The following is a 16,783-nucleotide window of genomic DNA, read 5'->3' as shown; positions in this document are numbered from 1 at the left end:
GCATTGTGTGATTTGCGTAAGTTACGAATTTGCTTGCGCAAAACTAAGGTTTGTTTTATATGGGCTAACTTTAGTAGACCATGCAAAACCATACCTTTTTTTCGATCGCCGCGTTTTTTTTTAAATTTGATTTTTTTTTCCCGTCGCGTAACTTTTTTTTTTCCCGTCGCAACTTTACGAACCCGTCGCTATCCACAAAGCCCGACGTAAACTACGTATGCGCGATGCACGTCGGGAAAAATGACATCACACGCATGCGTAGTCCGTCCGGCGCGGGAGCGCGCCCTAATTTAAATGGGAATCGCCCATTTTAATTAGGGATCGCTTAAGATGCAAGGAGATCAGCTACACTGGCGCAATTTTAGAGGTAAGTGCTCTGTGGATCGCTACCTAAAATACTAAAATTGCGCCAGTGTAACTTTTCTGCCTAAAACTAAGATCCGCGATTTCTTTGTGGATTTGGCCCATAGCATCTACAAACTATGGGAAAGATTTATGGCATTTAAATGGCGTTTTTATTATGATTTTTTTAGTAATGGAGGTGATCTGCAGTATTGCGATGTTGCCACAAACATGTTGGACACTTTTGACAAATTTCTGGGACCATTCACATTTACAGAGCGATCAGTGCTATAAATATGCACTGATTACTGTAAATGTGACTGTCAGGGAAGGGGCTAACACTAGGGGGCGATCCAAGGGGTTAACTATGTTCCCTATTGTGTGTTCTAACTGTGGGGGGAATGGGACTATAGGAGATGACAGATCATGTTTTCTCTCGTGTGCCCTCTGGTGGCTCTCCTGGGTGTAGCCGTATATATACGGGATTTTGCCCTGGAGAGCCATTCTGCCGCAGTATATCTGCGTGAGCCAGTCGGGAACCGGTCAAAGTTTTCTTGCAACATTTAGACAAGCCTGTAAAATATTGGGAAAATATAGTCTGGTCAGATGGAGACCAAGATTGAACTCTTTGGATGCCACAATGGACACCATGCTTGGAGGTCAAATGGCATTGCACATCACGCTAAAAACACCATCCCAACAGTGAAGTTTGGATGTGTGAACATCATACCTGTTTTTCAGTTTACATTACTGGCATATCATTGGAAGGAAGAATGAATGGAAAAATGTACTCTTGATAAAAATCTGCTGTCATCTACCAGGATGATAAAGATGAAACAAGGGTGAACATTTCAGAAAGACAATGATCCCAAAGAACTAAAGTTTAGAGTTCACAGAAGAATCCCATGGACCCTTCAAGATTTGAAGAATGGGCAAAAATTACACCTGAGCAATGCATGCAATTAATTTCTCTATACAGGCGGCATCTTGAAGCTGTCATTACCAACAAAGGATTTTGTACGAAGAATAAAAAAATGGGTTGTTACCGACGTGTGCTGAAAATTTCATGTCAATAGCACCTTTAAAAATGGTGATGTGTTCAATACTTATTTTACCCGCTGTGTAATATATATATATAAATATATATATATACACACACACACACACACACACACACACACCAGATATACAGTATATGTAACAGATATATATATAAAAAAAACACTTACAAAAATATTAAAAGTCTTCCCTATCAAAAATGTAAAAAAACTAAAGAAAACCCAAACATTTGAAATAGAGTTGGGTTTTTAAAAGTATAATGTTCTTTTTGAACTTGTTATATTGCTGCCAACGAAAGCCTTATGTATATTTAAATTGGCAGGGAGGCTAAAATCTTTGACAATTTTTTATTATTTTTATTGGTGAGAGTGCATTGAAACTTGTTATTATTACACACAGCTCTTAGTTGCATGAACAGAATAAAAGGTAGATCTGTATATATATTTAGTATATGTCAGTAATTAATTTAAGTAAACTTGCTTTTGTCAGATGCTCTAATCTTTTATTCTGTTCACATGAATGTACAAAATCACCAAACTGTTTTGATCCTTTTCCTTACGGCAATAATTTGTTAATGGACAGAGTATATTCTAAAACTGTACAGGATATAATGGATGTGCACATCATTTGAATGGATGTACATTGAGTTAAAGATTTCTCAGTCACAGTATCATTTCTCAGTAAGATTTCCGTTCAAACATTTGTACAGAGAAAATGTTCACATTAAACCACAAATTTCGGTACACACTTAAGACAAATAATCATAAGGCACGTGTAAAGCCCTGTACACCCGATCGGTTTGTCTGATGAAAATAGACCGATGGACTGTTTTCATCGGACAAACCGATCGTGTGTGGGCCCCATCGGTTTGTTTTCCTTGGTGAAAAAAAATAGAACATCTATTAAAATGTTCCTATGGATAAAAAAACGATAGAAAAAAACAATCGTCTGTGTGGAACTCCATCGGTCAAAAATCCACGCATGCTCAGAATCGAGTCGACGCATACTCGGAAGAATTGAACTTAATTTTCTCAGCATGTCGTAGTGTTTTACGTCACCGCGTTGGACATTTTTGACTGATGGTGTGTAGGCAGGACTGATGAAAGTCAGCTTCATCAGATATCCAACGAAAAAATCCATCGGATTAGATTCCATCAGATATCCGATCGTGTGTACGAGGCATAAGAGTAGCTTTATGTAACATTTAAAAGGATGTACAAATTAGTTCTTAGTTCACCAAAGTAAACCAGTCATTTGACTTTGGAACTCCTTGGTAGGTTATAAAAATTGTAACATTGTCTTCTTCCTTCAGTTTATTCAGGAGAATTGTAACAATTTTGTTAGCATCTTCTTGCATGACAGGTAAGACATTTTTTGATGCGTAGTTGCTATTTCTGCTCAATTCTACCTCTGTTAAAGAGAGTAACAGTTTTCAGTCTTAAAAGTCAACAAAGGAAATCCTTAATGTCTTATAGTTAGTCATGGTTGTAATTGGCTGTGCTTAAGCTTCCCATTTACACAACAACATGATGTATGATGTCATCGGGATGCAGGCCATTGAGTCCAAGTTGTCGTGGTTGATATGAAGAGCTTGTCATTTCCCCTTGTACCATAGAGTCACAGTGTGGATTGGGACTGGCTGAACTGGAATCACTCTGCAAAGAGCCGGATCCATCAAACTGATTCATTTTCTTTTTGAAAAGCTTTCTCTCCTTCGCTCTTCGGTTCTGGAACCAAATTTTTACCTATAAGGTCAAATAATGAGAAAGATATTGAAACAACAGTGGGTAAAGTGTATGTTACTCCAATATTTAATATTCCTGATGTGCGTCTGTTGTACCATATACTTGTGTTAATATGTATCCTGTTTCTTTGTATTTCGTCCGATGTGTGAAATACCAGGTGATTCTGCCAGACCCCCCTGCTTTATTATTTCAAACTGGCCATGCTAGGCATGGTAGCACATCTATCCTCGCGTGGCAGGTTTTCTAACTGTGCTGGGATCACAGGTGGCCTGTCCTCCAATGGCAAGACTTGCATTGACTTGCCCCCCCTGCAAAACTAATTACTGAAAATATTTGTGTACTGCTGTTTCTTTGCCTCCTTTTTTTTTGACCCAACAGTCTCCACCTCTCTAAGGCCTCGTACACACGGACGGACTGTCCGATGAAAACGCCATCAAACCAAAATCCCCGCGTACAGGATACGCGCTGACGTGGCCGCCCCCTTCCCCGCGACGATGACGCGGCGACGTGCGTGACCCTGGAAGGTCAATGCTTCCACGCATGCGTCAAATCACTTTGACGCATGCGAGGGCTTTCGGCCGAGCGGACATGTCCGGTAAGTCGTACAGACGACCGAACGTGTCCGCTGAAACTGGTCTGCGGACCAGTTTCAGCAGACATGTTCGGTCGTGTGTACAGGGCCCAAGCCCCTTATGCAGCTGAGAACAGAGGATAAGTGATCACTTGTAAAAAAAATAAAAAAAATATGTATTTATAATTTTTTTTGTATATACACAAATATTTTGCCTTGCTTTTCTATTTTAAACTGAATGGATTGTTTTACAAGGTAAAGCCGGCCATAGAGAGAGATCAACCGGTTCAACAGGAATCAGGTGAATTTCGATCCATCTATGGGCAGGCTGGTTGTACTGAAGTTGATCTATCAACTTTTATACAACCAGCCTGTTGGTTATTTTCCATGTGATCACTGCTGGCGGCAGTGATCATTGTATTCTTTAAAGCTTAAGTAAACCCTCCAATCATTTTCAGCCAAGGAAACTGCCATCTTGGCCTCTGTTTAATCTGCAACTGCCATGATGCTGCACATGTGATCTGTTATGACACAAGCCATTGGATGATTTAATAGTTTGGTTGAGAGCACAATCAAATGTGAAGGCTAGCACAAATGTTAACAGTTTTTATGGATCAAATTGATGGGTTTACTTCCGCTTTAAGCAGGAAAACCTCCCACTGTCAAAATTAGGGTTGCACCGATACCGATTCTAGTATCGGTGCCAATACCTACCATTTGCATGAATACTCATGCAAATGCTCTGATGCTTAATCTGATATCTGTTGTACCGGGTCTGGCTTCCTCAGCATAGCAGATGGGGGGCCAGGCAGCCTCACAGATGATCGGTGCAGCGGTTGGGGCAGTTACAAACACCAATCTCCCTGTATAGCTTTCAATAAGGCAGCTGAAAGCTGCTTCTCCTCCTCTCCCTCCCATGGCTGTCAGCTGCTTTATTGAAAGCTATACAGGGACATTGGTGCTTGTAGCTGCCCCCACCGATCACCCCCTGTGTCTTCCTCTGGGTCCTCCCCTCATCCCAGATCTGTCAGGGCAAGGGAAGGAGTCTTTCTCTCTCCCTTTCCTTTTCTGAATGCACAGAGTCAGTGATCACTGACTGTCCATTCATAACTGAGCATTGTAAACTGATTTTTTACGATGCTTCAGTTTATGAATGAACGCTCCTGTTCATTCATAAACTGAAGCATCGTAAAAAATCTGTCTCCTGTCCATTCATCTTCAGTGCAGCTGAGGCTACTGAGAAATCTGTGTCCTCAGTCCCTTTCCCTTTCTCAAAAGAGAGATGTCAGGGGTCTGTATAGACCCTTGATATCTCACCAAAGCCACCCCCCATCCCCACAAGGCTGAGAAAAAAAAAAACCACACTGACACCGTCCACTCCCTCTCCGAAAGAAGAAAGGAAACAAAAAACAAGTATTGAGACTTGTACTCGGTCTTAAAAAAGTGGTATTGGTGCAACCCTTGTCAGAATACAATAGTGCAAAAGGAGGGAATACCTCGGCGGCCATAGCTCAGGCATTTATTTTTCCACCTGGGCAGTTCAGGCACCTGGAAATTAGTGATTTTTCCGAGGGATTCCTTCATCAACACTCACTGACTGTTAATTGGGGAATTGGGTGATTTGAGAGGAAATTGCATAATCTATGGCCAGCCTAATGCCTGGTACACTATGAGTTTTTTTTCATTCAACCCAGCAAGTTGAACTGACTGCTCCGATCGGAGCCACTGTACTAACCATCCAAAGTTAGTACAGACGATCTCCACCCACTGAGCTGTTGTGTTCTGACAGAGGGATGGCCTCCTACCACAACACTCCGATCAGCGCTCTCTGCTGGTTTTCCAGGGGAAAAAAAACGGACGACATTTGGCCCATGTGTATGTCGTTCTGTCAGAGATGGATCGACTGCTCAGAAAAGGAATCTATTTATAAAGTTGCAAATATCTTAGCAGTCATGCAAATGTTAGGAATGATTCTCATAATGCATGTTAAACTTAACATTATAGGCTAAAAATGTTTAACCAGAAGAAGAAAGTCCTCTGCGCTGTGTAGAACATGCATGGAGATTCCTGTGCTCACCACCTACAGAGGGAACTGTTATACAGAATTGACACAGTGTTGCAGAGACAGAACTCTGAAGAGTTTACTGAAACCCTTCACAGATGGGCAACTGTATGGCAGTTCACTTTCTGTAGTAGCCAATTTATTACATCATTAGTGAGGAGTGAGGAGCACAGACATCTCCATACACTTTGTACAGAGTGCAGAGGCCCCCCTCATATTTTCTCTTCTGGCCAATTCTTTATAGCCTATAGTGTAATTTTCTCTATTGGTCGAAAGTTCATTAACTCTGCTAGATGAAGGTTCTTAAAGCAGGGTTCCCATCACATTTTTCAATTTTTAAAAATATCTGCTTTCATCTCTCGTTGTATATGTTTCTATAGTGTCACTTACTATTTTATAAAATCCCGCCGTTCCGCCAAGTTATTTAAAACGAACACTTTATATTCCGGTCTTCAGAACGTTCTCATTTTGCTTGTGGGCATTGTGAAGCCCACAAGCAATTGCTCCCGGGAATAGTGGGGATGACGCGTCAGAACGAGCCACCCGTCCCGCCCCAATCTCGCACATGCGCAAGACTGCTGCAGCGCCGTGCCATCAACCACTTGGGTTGCCATCACAACGAGCGGCGGCTGCGGAAGTGTACGCCGTTGTGATGGCAACCCATCATCAACAACAAGCCGCGACCATCACACAGCATTAAAATACATGATTGCCATTTCCTTAATTGTTTTGCCAGTTTTGAAAATGGCGCCGAGCTATTCAGGGAATCGGGTCACTTCCGGTATAGTAGTAACGCGATTCTTGCACAGGGGAAGGGCACGGCATCACATGTCATCATTTCCCAGGAGCTTTAGCGCTGTTAGGAGCTGACGTCAGGATCCTCAGTGAATAGGAAGGCAGATTTCGTGGGACCGCATACCAACAGGCATTTCAAGGTCTAAGCTACACTTTAAAGCGAAATTATATTTTTGATGGAAACTCCTCTTTAAGGCATTTTTTTTCTCCTTCGAATCAAATGTTGAGGAATGTTACATTCACCCAGCAACAGGCAACCCATAGAAGTTGCCATTTTACACAATATTACAAACACTATGGTAGGTAGATTCAGGTAGAGTGAGGCCGACTTATCACTAGATAAGTCGACCTAACTCAGAATCTACGCCGACTTATGTTTAAGCGTATGCTCAAACAGAGATACGCTTAAACATATCTAAGATACGACGGCTTGCGCCATCCTATCTTAGATTGCAATATTTCGGATGGCCGCTAGGTGGCGCTTCCATTGCGGTCGGCGTAGATTATGTAAATGAGTTTGTACGCCGATTCACGAACGTACGCCCGGCCGCCGCAGTCGATTTACACCGTTTCCGTAAGGCCTTAGGCGGCCTAAAGTTATCCCACCTATGAGGTGGAATAACAATGTTAAAGTATGAATAAAGAATGATGAGCGCAAACTGAAAATCTAAAAGTGAATATAAAGACAGTCAATGTTAAAGTATGGCCGCCGTTCCCACCGCGAGGTTCGAATTTTTTACGTTGTTTAAAAAATTTACGTTGCGTAAGTCGTCCGTGAATCGGGAGTTACGTCGTTTACGTCCACGTCGAAATCAATAGGCCCGTACGGCGTACTTAGCCGCAATGCGCACTGGGAAATGTAGGCGCCCGGGGCATGCGCAGTAGCCGAAAAACATCAAAAACGTGAGGTCAAGCCTCATTACCATTAAACACGCCCCCCTCCAACCCATTTGAATTAGGCACCCTTACGCCCGCCGCGTTTACACTACGCCGCCCTAAGTAAGGAGGCAAGTACTTTGTGAATCATGTACTTGCCTCTCTTACTTAAGGCGGCGTAGTGTAAACACGCTAGGCTACGCCGCCGCAAATTAGCGCGCCCCTACCTGAATCTACCCATATGGGTATTGTTTGTGATGTTTTCACAAATAGAGAGGCAGTTCCATGGCATTTTTTATTGTTGTACTTTTATAGGTTTTTATCTAAATGTTGCAAATATAAAAAAGGAGCTAACTGACATTTTGGGGAAATAACTGTTTTGAACTTACCTGTCTTTCAGAAAGGCTTAAATTAGCAGCAAGTTCACTTTTTCTTCTTATAGTAATATATCTACTATAATGAAATTCTTTTTCAAGCTCCAGTCTCTGATGGTCAGTGTAAACAACCCGATATTTTTCCTTCGTCCTTGTCTTACCTAGAAAATGAGAACTGCAGTTGTAAATTGAGTCCTGCAATATCGAAATTGTAATAATTTTGCATGCGAATACCTTTATATTATTCCTATAGTTATTGTGATTTTTTACTTCCGAATGACATTAACAATTTGTAATACAGCCTAACAAAGCAATAAGTTCCATTGGTAAATACCAAGGCATGTTGAGACCTGTAGTTCCTGTACAACTGGAGGGTTTCAGGCTGACCAGGTTAATTTATGATGAGAATTTATTCGCTTGCAATATATTATCAGTTGATATTTTCAAAGGTAACAAAACCTGTAGGACAACTTGCTCTTGTTTGTAGGCAACATATTTGTGGTTATGTTTTCATAATGTATTGGTTACTACCATAAACTGTACGGAAGCAGTAACACTTGGGGTCATTAAGAGGCTTGCCTCCAGGTATCTCGTTGTTCTGCTGAGACAGGATGTGACCAACTCAAAGGGGGAAAAAAAGCAAAGAAACAAAGCAAAACACAACTGTGAAGATAACAAACAAATACAACACTACCTACGTGTGCTGATGCCTTTGATCTTTCCTTATTCTCTTTGATGTAAGTTTGGAATCATACAGAGGAACAAAGATGCCCAAATTGGTTCTTTAAGTTCTATTGAGGTGCTAATTTCAAACTGATAGCAGACAAAGAAGCTACAAGGTGATCTTATCAATGAACGTCTTTGACAAGGAAAAGACGAAAAGTGTTGCTCAGACTCCCTTTCATGTTAGGGAAAGTACTGTAGGATTATCATTCAAGAAATTGGCCTAAAAATGTTTTTCATACCAAGGATTGTCTGAATTGTTCAGAGAAAAATGGTTTGGCTCTTATTCAAAGTTCAACTTACTGGGGTTGATTTACTAAAAAGGTAAATAGGCAGTTTTTTGCAAGTGAATTCGAATTTTGCATGTCAGTTTTTCATTAGCTTAGTGAATGTGGTGAAAATGCACTTTGTAAACAATACTTAATCATGTGCAAGGAAAAATAAAAACGACTTCACATTCACTTAGGCCTGATTGCAGGTTGCAGTTTGCGTTTTTCATATACACAGTTTTGATCCATTGAAGTCTATGGAACCACAAATCAGAACAAAATCCCTGGCCCTTTCCAGAGAATGCACAGATGTGAACATGACCCATAGGAAACCATGTTAAATGAACAGTAGTGTTCATCTGCAAAACTTGAAAATGCACAAAAATAAATAAATAAAATATAATAGATGTGAACCAGGCCTTAGCTAAGGAAAAAATTAGCAAAGTGAAAGTGTCCTTAAAGTGAACAGTCTATTTGCCTTTAGTAATTCAACCCAGTAAACATCTGATTGTACAAATGACATTAGTTGCCCATTCTGGTTGAAAAACAACTAGATACGACAATCATCATCTGATAACTATGAACCTGAGGTTATGCAAGGCCCAATATATTACCGAAAATTAATCCGACATTTTCTACACATTTTTCCTGTTCTTTCAAAAGATCACCTGCTATGTACAGGTACAATGTTGAGACTCTCACTGTGTAAGCATGATGATATAATTGAGGCCAGAGTGATCATAATGTTATTGTAATGATTTTATCTCGGTACCAAGTCCTTTAAGACTGAAGTTACACTCCTGATACAGACGTAGGCAAGCAGTCAGGCATGCAATCATGATCTAAATGTAGTCAAGAAAAATAAATAAAAACTTTCTAGAGGGACATAAACCTGCATGCCCATCCTGATTAACCTCACAGTATTGCTCCATGGTTATGAGAAGGTGGTAAAGCAGGAATTTCCTCTAGTCCTAGTCACTTCCAGCTTGTCTGATTGAGTATTTCTTCTGGGTGGCAGTAGTAATGGGGTTCCCGTAGACATAAGGTCATCACCTGATCTAGCAACAAATAGCCAGGAGTTCAGCAATGGCCACCCCTATATTTCCTTTACTACAAATGTATTTATTTAGGTTTAAACATGCATTTGCTAATGGAGGACAGGCATTTAGGTGCTACATGAGTAATTAGTATCAAATAAATTATACAAATATAAATTACTTGTTTGTGCCAAAATATGCAAATCTCATGGTTCTTACCTCCTCTTCCTTTTTAGATAGAAAGCTCTCACAACCAAGACTTTTCTAAAGCCTGGTACACAAGGGCCGGATATTGGTTGGTACATTTAGCCCATGTGTACAGCAGCCTGTCAAACAGTAAATGTCTGGCTTCTGTCGTACAGGCATGCTGCCAATCGGCATAAATCAGCGCTCAAAGTCATTGGCTGTGAGCGCTGACCGGTGTGTTCTTGCCGGGGGTGGGGGGGTTGCAGTCCCCCTGTCAGGACACAATAGCTCAGTGGGGAAATTGCTGTACTAACATCACAGTTAGTACAACAAACTCTGCAGTTTCTCTTTTACACTCAGCCAGCTGGGTTGAATAAAAATAATAATAATTCTAGCAGTGTGTACAAGACTTAACCCTCTTGTATTTACTTGAAAGTAACTGTACTTTCTCCCTTTATTAAAGTGCTGTGCAAAGTATTGCCACTATATAAATCCTAAATAATAATAGTAAACTCTAACAAGCAGGGTCCTCTGATTTCTCTTGTACCAAACTGTTGACGTTTTATAAATCCTGAATTATTATAATAATATCAATTAAAAAAAAATATTTACTAAGAAATGCCCCATCAGTGTGCCTTCTTACTATATGTGTAGTAAATAATATATCTGTCTAATTATATTCTTGAACACATTTGTGGTGTTTTTATTCTGTAGATGTGCTTCCAAATACGGTTTGCAAAAAAGACTTCTGCCCTGTGGGAAATATCCTTTTAGAGGGGTCAATTGCTCAGTGTTTGTTTATTGCACCTTCCCAATGATGTTGGTAGTTAGATTCCTTTTGTATCATTCCAAAAACCTGTTGTGCTTTTGTAATACTCTTTGTATAGTAGTGTCCATTGTAGAGTAAGAACCAATGTGTTTTGGGTCACTTGTTCCCATGCTCATCCCCCAACTTTATGACTTTTCCAGATGTGCGTCTGTAAAACTTGGAAATTGGGGCGTGTAAATACAATATTTAAAGCTATTTTGATTAACATATATATTATAAGTGGCGAACATGCTTCAAATTTGCTTGCTATTTCTAATTATACCCTTGATTTGCTAGGAGGAAAGCCATACATCATTAAAAGACACGATGATCATAAAACTCTTCCTAGTGCAATAAAAGCCCATGGTTTCTTTTATAAGTTGTGAAAATCAGCACCCTTTCCGGCTGTATAACCCCAGGAGAAAAGGGACTATGGGAATACAAAGCTGCATATCAAAGCGAAAGCAATAGAGGTGTGAATAAAGGCCTTGCTACCTTTAACATGACCGAAAGGGCCTAATGAAACATGCTTTCAATGTCATTTTTCTATTTAAAAGTTAACCGAAAATTATGTGGGATTAAATATATATTATATATCCCAGAGTTATTTACTGCCAATTACTGGTCCATTGAAATGTATAATTATTGACATGTAAAATATCAATTATCAAGCATTTAATATAATAACAAATGTCAGTCTTTAACATTCCTTTATCTGCTGCATTTAATAAATGCAAACACCTAAAGGTGTCCCATGTACAGAAAGTGAAAATATATTTCCATTAAAATATTTTCTTTCATTTGTCATCATTTTGTTAAATAAAATACTATATATTTTTTAAAAATATACTAAACTTTCTTATACGTGACACCTTAAAAATTCCACTATAATGGGATGTGTAACATTGGGATGTGGTGTCAGAGAGAGGGCTCAATGTTACAGATAGTAAAAATGCAAGCAGAATAAATTCATGTGTCATTCTATGTGCCTAGATCTCTAGTACACAGCCTAAACAGATGGATTAAATACATCTTCTCAGGCTGTGCCACTGTTGTATTTGGATGTAAAAATACACCAGCTGTAATAAAGGTAAATCTAAAGAAAAATTGTATAATGTATGGCCCAGCCTTCGTCTGTACAGATCAGGGGTAATGGGCAATTGCAAAAAAAAACATGGTTCTGTGGAGCAATATAGTATTTTAACTGCAGAGCACCTACTTGCAGCTGTGGAAAGACATTTTAGTGTCACAGGCGGACTAAATTCAGTCAGCAAATTTATGTTGCAGTATCTAACGTAAAAAGTTTCATTTTTTGTGTCCTAAAATGTGTTAATTATTTATTCAATAGAAAAATTCGAATTGCATCGTTCCATGAACTTGATGAGATGCTAGAAACACAGATGCATTGCAATAGACACTATTTAATTTGTATGTTTATACTAGTTTGGCATTCACAGACTACTAGACTGGGGTAAAATCCAAGCATTGGTTAAATAGTGCTGCTGCCATACTGGCCATAAGGCAGGCAGGCATGTTCCTATAACCCTTCCAGTACTATATTAGGCCGCGTACACACAGTCGGTCCAAACCGATGAAAACGGCCTGAAGTCCAGTTTCATAGGTCCAAACCGACCATGTGTACGGTCCATCGGTCTGTTGTCCTTCGGACAAAAATGATAGAACTTGCTTTAAAATCGAACCGATGGACGGCTGACCATCGGTCAAAACCGATGGTTAGTACACAAAAGCATCGGTTCAAAACCCGCTCATGCTCAGAATCAAGTCGACGCATGCTTTTTTTCAGCACGTTGTGTGTTTTACGTCACCGCGTTCTGACCCGGTCGGGTTTTGAACTGATGGTGTGTACGCACATCAGACCATCGGTCTGCTTCAGCGGTGAACCGATGAAAACGGTCCGTCGGACCATTCTCATCGGATGGATCGACCGTGTGTACGCGGCCTTAAAGGTCCTTAGATCAGCCTCAGCCAGTCAAGATGATTGAATACTTATATGCCTGATCAACCTATTGCCAGAGTACACTTCAGTACTACTTCTGCCAATAAAGCCTGACTCTGAGGCCCCGTACACACGACAGAGTTTCTCGGCAGAATTCACCGAGAAACTCGGTCAAAACCCGGATTCTGCCGAGAAACTCTGTCGTCTGTACAGTTTTGCCTCGATGGAGCCGCCGAGGAGCTCGTCGAGAAAATAGAGAACATGTTCTCTATTTTCTCGTTGTTCTATGGGAGAACTCGACGAGAACTCGACGAGGAACTCGACGTGCTTGGCACGTCGAGTTCCTCGGCCGTGTGTACGGGGCCTCAACCATTTAGGCCAAACAAGAATATCAGTTGCAGACTCCGTATCCAGAAAAAAAAGAAAAAAAGCGGGCGGGCGCAAATTGTACCTATAATTGCATTTTTTCCCCCTCCTGCAATTATTCTGGGAAGCATTAATAAATAATTCAGATGGTTGGAATGCTAGCAAAAAAAAAAAGAGCAAAGGAGGATTAGGGCTAATTTTCATGATTTTAAAGCGTATGGCTTTATGTTACAAAAAATTACTTTCCTAATCTCTGTCGCTAAAACGTTACTGTTCATATACCCTATAAATGATTGCAGTTAATGTTTTTGTTAATCTCCCTGTAAATAAGACGGTTTAATTTAAAGAATCGTTACCAACCTCATATTAGTTTGACAGCTTTTATAGATCTATTAAACTTGTTACACCCTACAATAAACAAGGCACTTTACTACAGTATGTTACTGCTGTTAATTAGTTTTTGTACAATAATTGTACAGCACATGTGAACAACCTACTGCTACAGTTTGATTCACAGTGCATGACAGTACAGCTTTTCTATAGCCTACTATGTTCAACTGTTAGTTACCTGCATGCTGGCTTATACATGACTGATCCTTCTTAATCTTAGTGCAATAAATGGGGAGTTGTTAATGCAATGCGATATGTTTGCGTCGATTTGTGGACAGTTTAAAACCACCTGCAAGTTAAAATGTCAGATTTTGAAAGATGTGTGTGTGTAAATCTCAGACAAAATGTAGACATTTAAAACTGTTAAAGAAAAGCATAAAATATAGGACTTTTATATTGTAAATTCAATTTAAAAAATAAGTCCAATAAACAATTTTTCTTAATGGCATTACATTTATTTGGTAAAACAGTTGAACTTGAGTAAGTATTAAATCTTTTTTTTTGGGGGGGGGGGGGTTCAAACACAACAGATCTTTGATGACAACACAGATAGCTGAGCGTATGTTATTATTCATTTATTTTACTAGAAAGGATAGATGTATATTTATATCAGGGTGGTTATCTGTACATCCCTCCTCTGTGTTCTTAACTGGGCTTGAGTTTTTGCAAAAAAAAAAAAAGAAAAAAAAACACCACCATCTAATCTGTAAGTTTTCAGAGAATTACTTCAATTTCACATACTGTATATGTACTTCATCAATGAATGAATATGCCAACTATGAGGCACTATTGTTTTTAGTGCAAAGATTAGTGAATTTTGCTATTTGAAAACGAAATTTTCTAAGTATGATAGATGCAGGTGTTTTGAAACCTGCTTTCTAAAAAGGTAAAACATTTTTATGTCATTATTAATGCTCTAGGAAACTTGAGTGAGTCTGGAATATGCTGTCCCCAAAAAAAATTTCCATTCTGACACTGACTATCACATAAATCATAACGAAAAAAATTAATTTCTATTCTGTATGACAGTAAACCAAAATGTAAATTATGTAAACAGAGAAAGAATGTTTTCAAGAAGTATTGATATAATTAATGTAACTTCTTTCACATACCTGTAGATGTAGATTGTGCTGTTTTTCTCATCCATTCATAAGAGTTTTGACTTTGACCACTGGGCGAGTGTGCAGCTGTATGATTTCCTTCAGCTGTATGCATAATCCCAAGTCCAGAAGGATGTGGAGAATTATAGCCAGGAGAATTGTAAGGAAATTGGCTGGGTGATAAGTCAGAGGTCTGTATGGTATTTGCGCTGGATGGTGAAGCAGAGTAAGTGCTCCAGTCTTCCCGAGGTGATCCATACTGTGATCCCCAGACTCCACAGGACTGCACTTGGTTATCCATGGTTGGTACATGATGATAAGCCACATAGTTAAAGTATGGCTGACTGGACACATAATTCTGCCCTCCATGGTTGTTATTTGTTGGCCTTACAGAAAGTGGGTACATGTTACCGGATTTACTCCCAGGATATGCGACGTTCATAGTTGTATCAGTTCCTACGTGGTCATCATTAGCTGTATAGTCCTCTTAAAATGACCCTTGCTTCTTGCTTCACTCCTTCAGTCTATCCATAAATGACCCCTGCTAGCTGTGGAGTCTCATTGCTACTAATGACTAACAATGGTGTGACCAGGTGCTGGCAGTAACAGTTTACTAAGGCCCTGTCTGATGTCAGAGATAACTGCCTGGCCCCCAAATGCATTTGCATTCAAATGAAAGGCTGGACATCCCAGTATCATCACCTTGTTGCTACTTCCAGTGCTTCCTTTTCAATTTCTATGAAGTTTTCAGCATTCTTCAAACAACTGCTGCTGTCATAATTGATAACTTTATGTAAACCTCTGCTCAAACTGTAGGCCATATACACCCAATAAAACTCAATGGGGTTGATTTTCTAAAACTGAAAAGTGCGAAATCTGATTCAGCTCTGCATAGAAATCAATCGGCTTCCAGGTTTTAGCCTCACACTGACTGCGAGAATGAAATGTTCAGCTGAACTCGCACAATTTCATTTCCTCATGTCAGTCACGACTTTGGGGGCGATTTTAGAGACATCTGTGCAGGTTTCTGCACAAATGTCAATGGAAATCGCACCCCCAAATTGCCAAAAGTAGTACTGAAACTACTTTGGCAATTGGTGTGGCATAGCACCGATTCGGACACTGCCATTACCGGCAATTGCTACCGATTTGGCATGCAATTTGACATGTCAAATCGCATGCCAATGGGAACCAGGGCCAGATTCACAGCAGAAATACGCCGGCGTATCTACTGATACGCCGGCGTATTTTCAAATTTGCTGTGTCGTATCTTCATTTGGAATCCTTAAACCAAGATACGACGGCTTTTGGCATAGATCCGACAGGCGTACGGCTTCGTACGCCTTCGGATCGTAGGTGTAATTCTCCGGCGGCCGCTGGGTGGAGTTTGCATCGTTTTCCAGCGTCAGGTATGCAAATTAGCTGTTTACGGCGATCCACGAAGGTACGCACGTTCGTCGCATTCTCTTACGTCGGTTTTTCCCGTCATAAAGTTAAGTGTGCTATTTAGATGGTGTAAAATTACACCATCCATGTTAAAGTATGGCCGTCGTTCCCGCGTCGAATTTTAATTAATTTATTTTTTTGCGTAAGACGTCCGGGAATACGAAAGTACGTTACGCACGTCGCCGTTCAAAAAACATGTTGGGGGGCCGTAATTTCACGCAAAGCACGGCGGGAAATTTCCAAATGGAGCATGCGCAGAATGTTCAGCGCGGGAACGCGCCTAATTTAAATGGTACACGCCCCATTTGAATTAGGCAGGCTTGCGCCAGACAGCTTTACGCTACGCCGCCGAAAGTTTACACGCAAGTGCTTTGTGAATCAAGCACTTATGCTGGAAACTTGCGGCGGCGTAATGTAAACGGGATACCATACGCCGCTGCAAATCTACATGAATCTGGCCCCAGGTTTTATTGTCAAAGCTTAGTAGAACAAGCTGAACATAGAAGCTGATTGGTTACCATGCACAGCTGCACCAGATTTTGCACTCTTCAGGTTTAAATCAATCCCAATGCATGTAAATAGTCCTCCAACAAGTGCAAGTGCAGAATGAATAAAAAAAAGGCCTGGTTTGCCTTTTAATAACAGTATATAGTCTGTAAATATACATGGTGTATGTA

General features: G+C 40.2%; 1 protein-coding gene across 1 annotated transcript; it reads right to left on the bottom strand.

The window, feature by feature from the left end:
- Positions 1–2,543: 2,543 nt before the first annotated feature.
- On the bottom strand, positions 2,544–15,337 carry LOC120914465 (homeobox protein CHOX-CAD-like). Its single transcript, XM_040325151.1, has 3 exons — positions 14,673–15,337; positions 7,840–7,985; positions 2,544–3,146 (listed from the first exon to the last, which is right to left on the bottom strand). Exons 1-3 carry the CDS (start codon positions 15,100–15,102, stop codon positions 2,916–2,918), a joined length of 807 nt encoding a protein of 268 aa, XP_040181085.1. The 5' UTR covers positions 15,103–15,337; the 3' UTR covers positions 2,544–2,915.
- Positions 15,338–16,783: the final 1,446 nt, after the last annotated feature.

This window comes from Rana temporaria, chromosome 9 (assembly GCF_905171775.1).
Source record: "Rana temporaria chromosome 9, aRanTem1.1, whole genome shotgun sequence".
Lineage (NCBI taxonomy): Eukaryota > Metazoa > Chordata > Amphibia > Anura > Ranidae > Rana > Rana temporaria.
This window is presented reverse-complemented; position numbering and strand designations above follow the sequence as displayed.

Excerpts from the sequence above, each read along its gene's own strand:
- LOC120914465 (XM_040325151.1), bottom strand. The coding sequence starts at position 15,102 with ATGAACGTCGCATATCCTGGGAGTAAATCCGGTAACATGTACCCACTT. Across the intron at positions 7,986-14,672 it reads AGCACAATCTACATCTACAG|GTAAGACAAGGACGAAGGAA; the intron begins GTATGTGAAAGA and ends CTCATTTTCTAG. Across the intron at positions 3,147-7,839 it reads TAAGCCTTTCTGAAAGACAG|GTAAAAATTTGGTTCCAGAA; the intron begins GTAAGTTCAAAA and ends TTGACCTTATAG.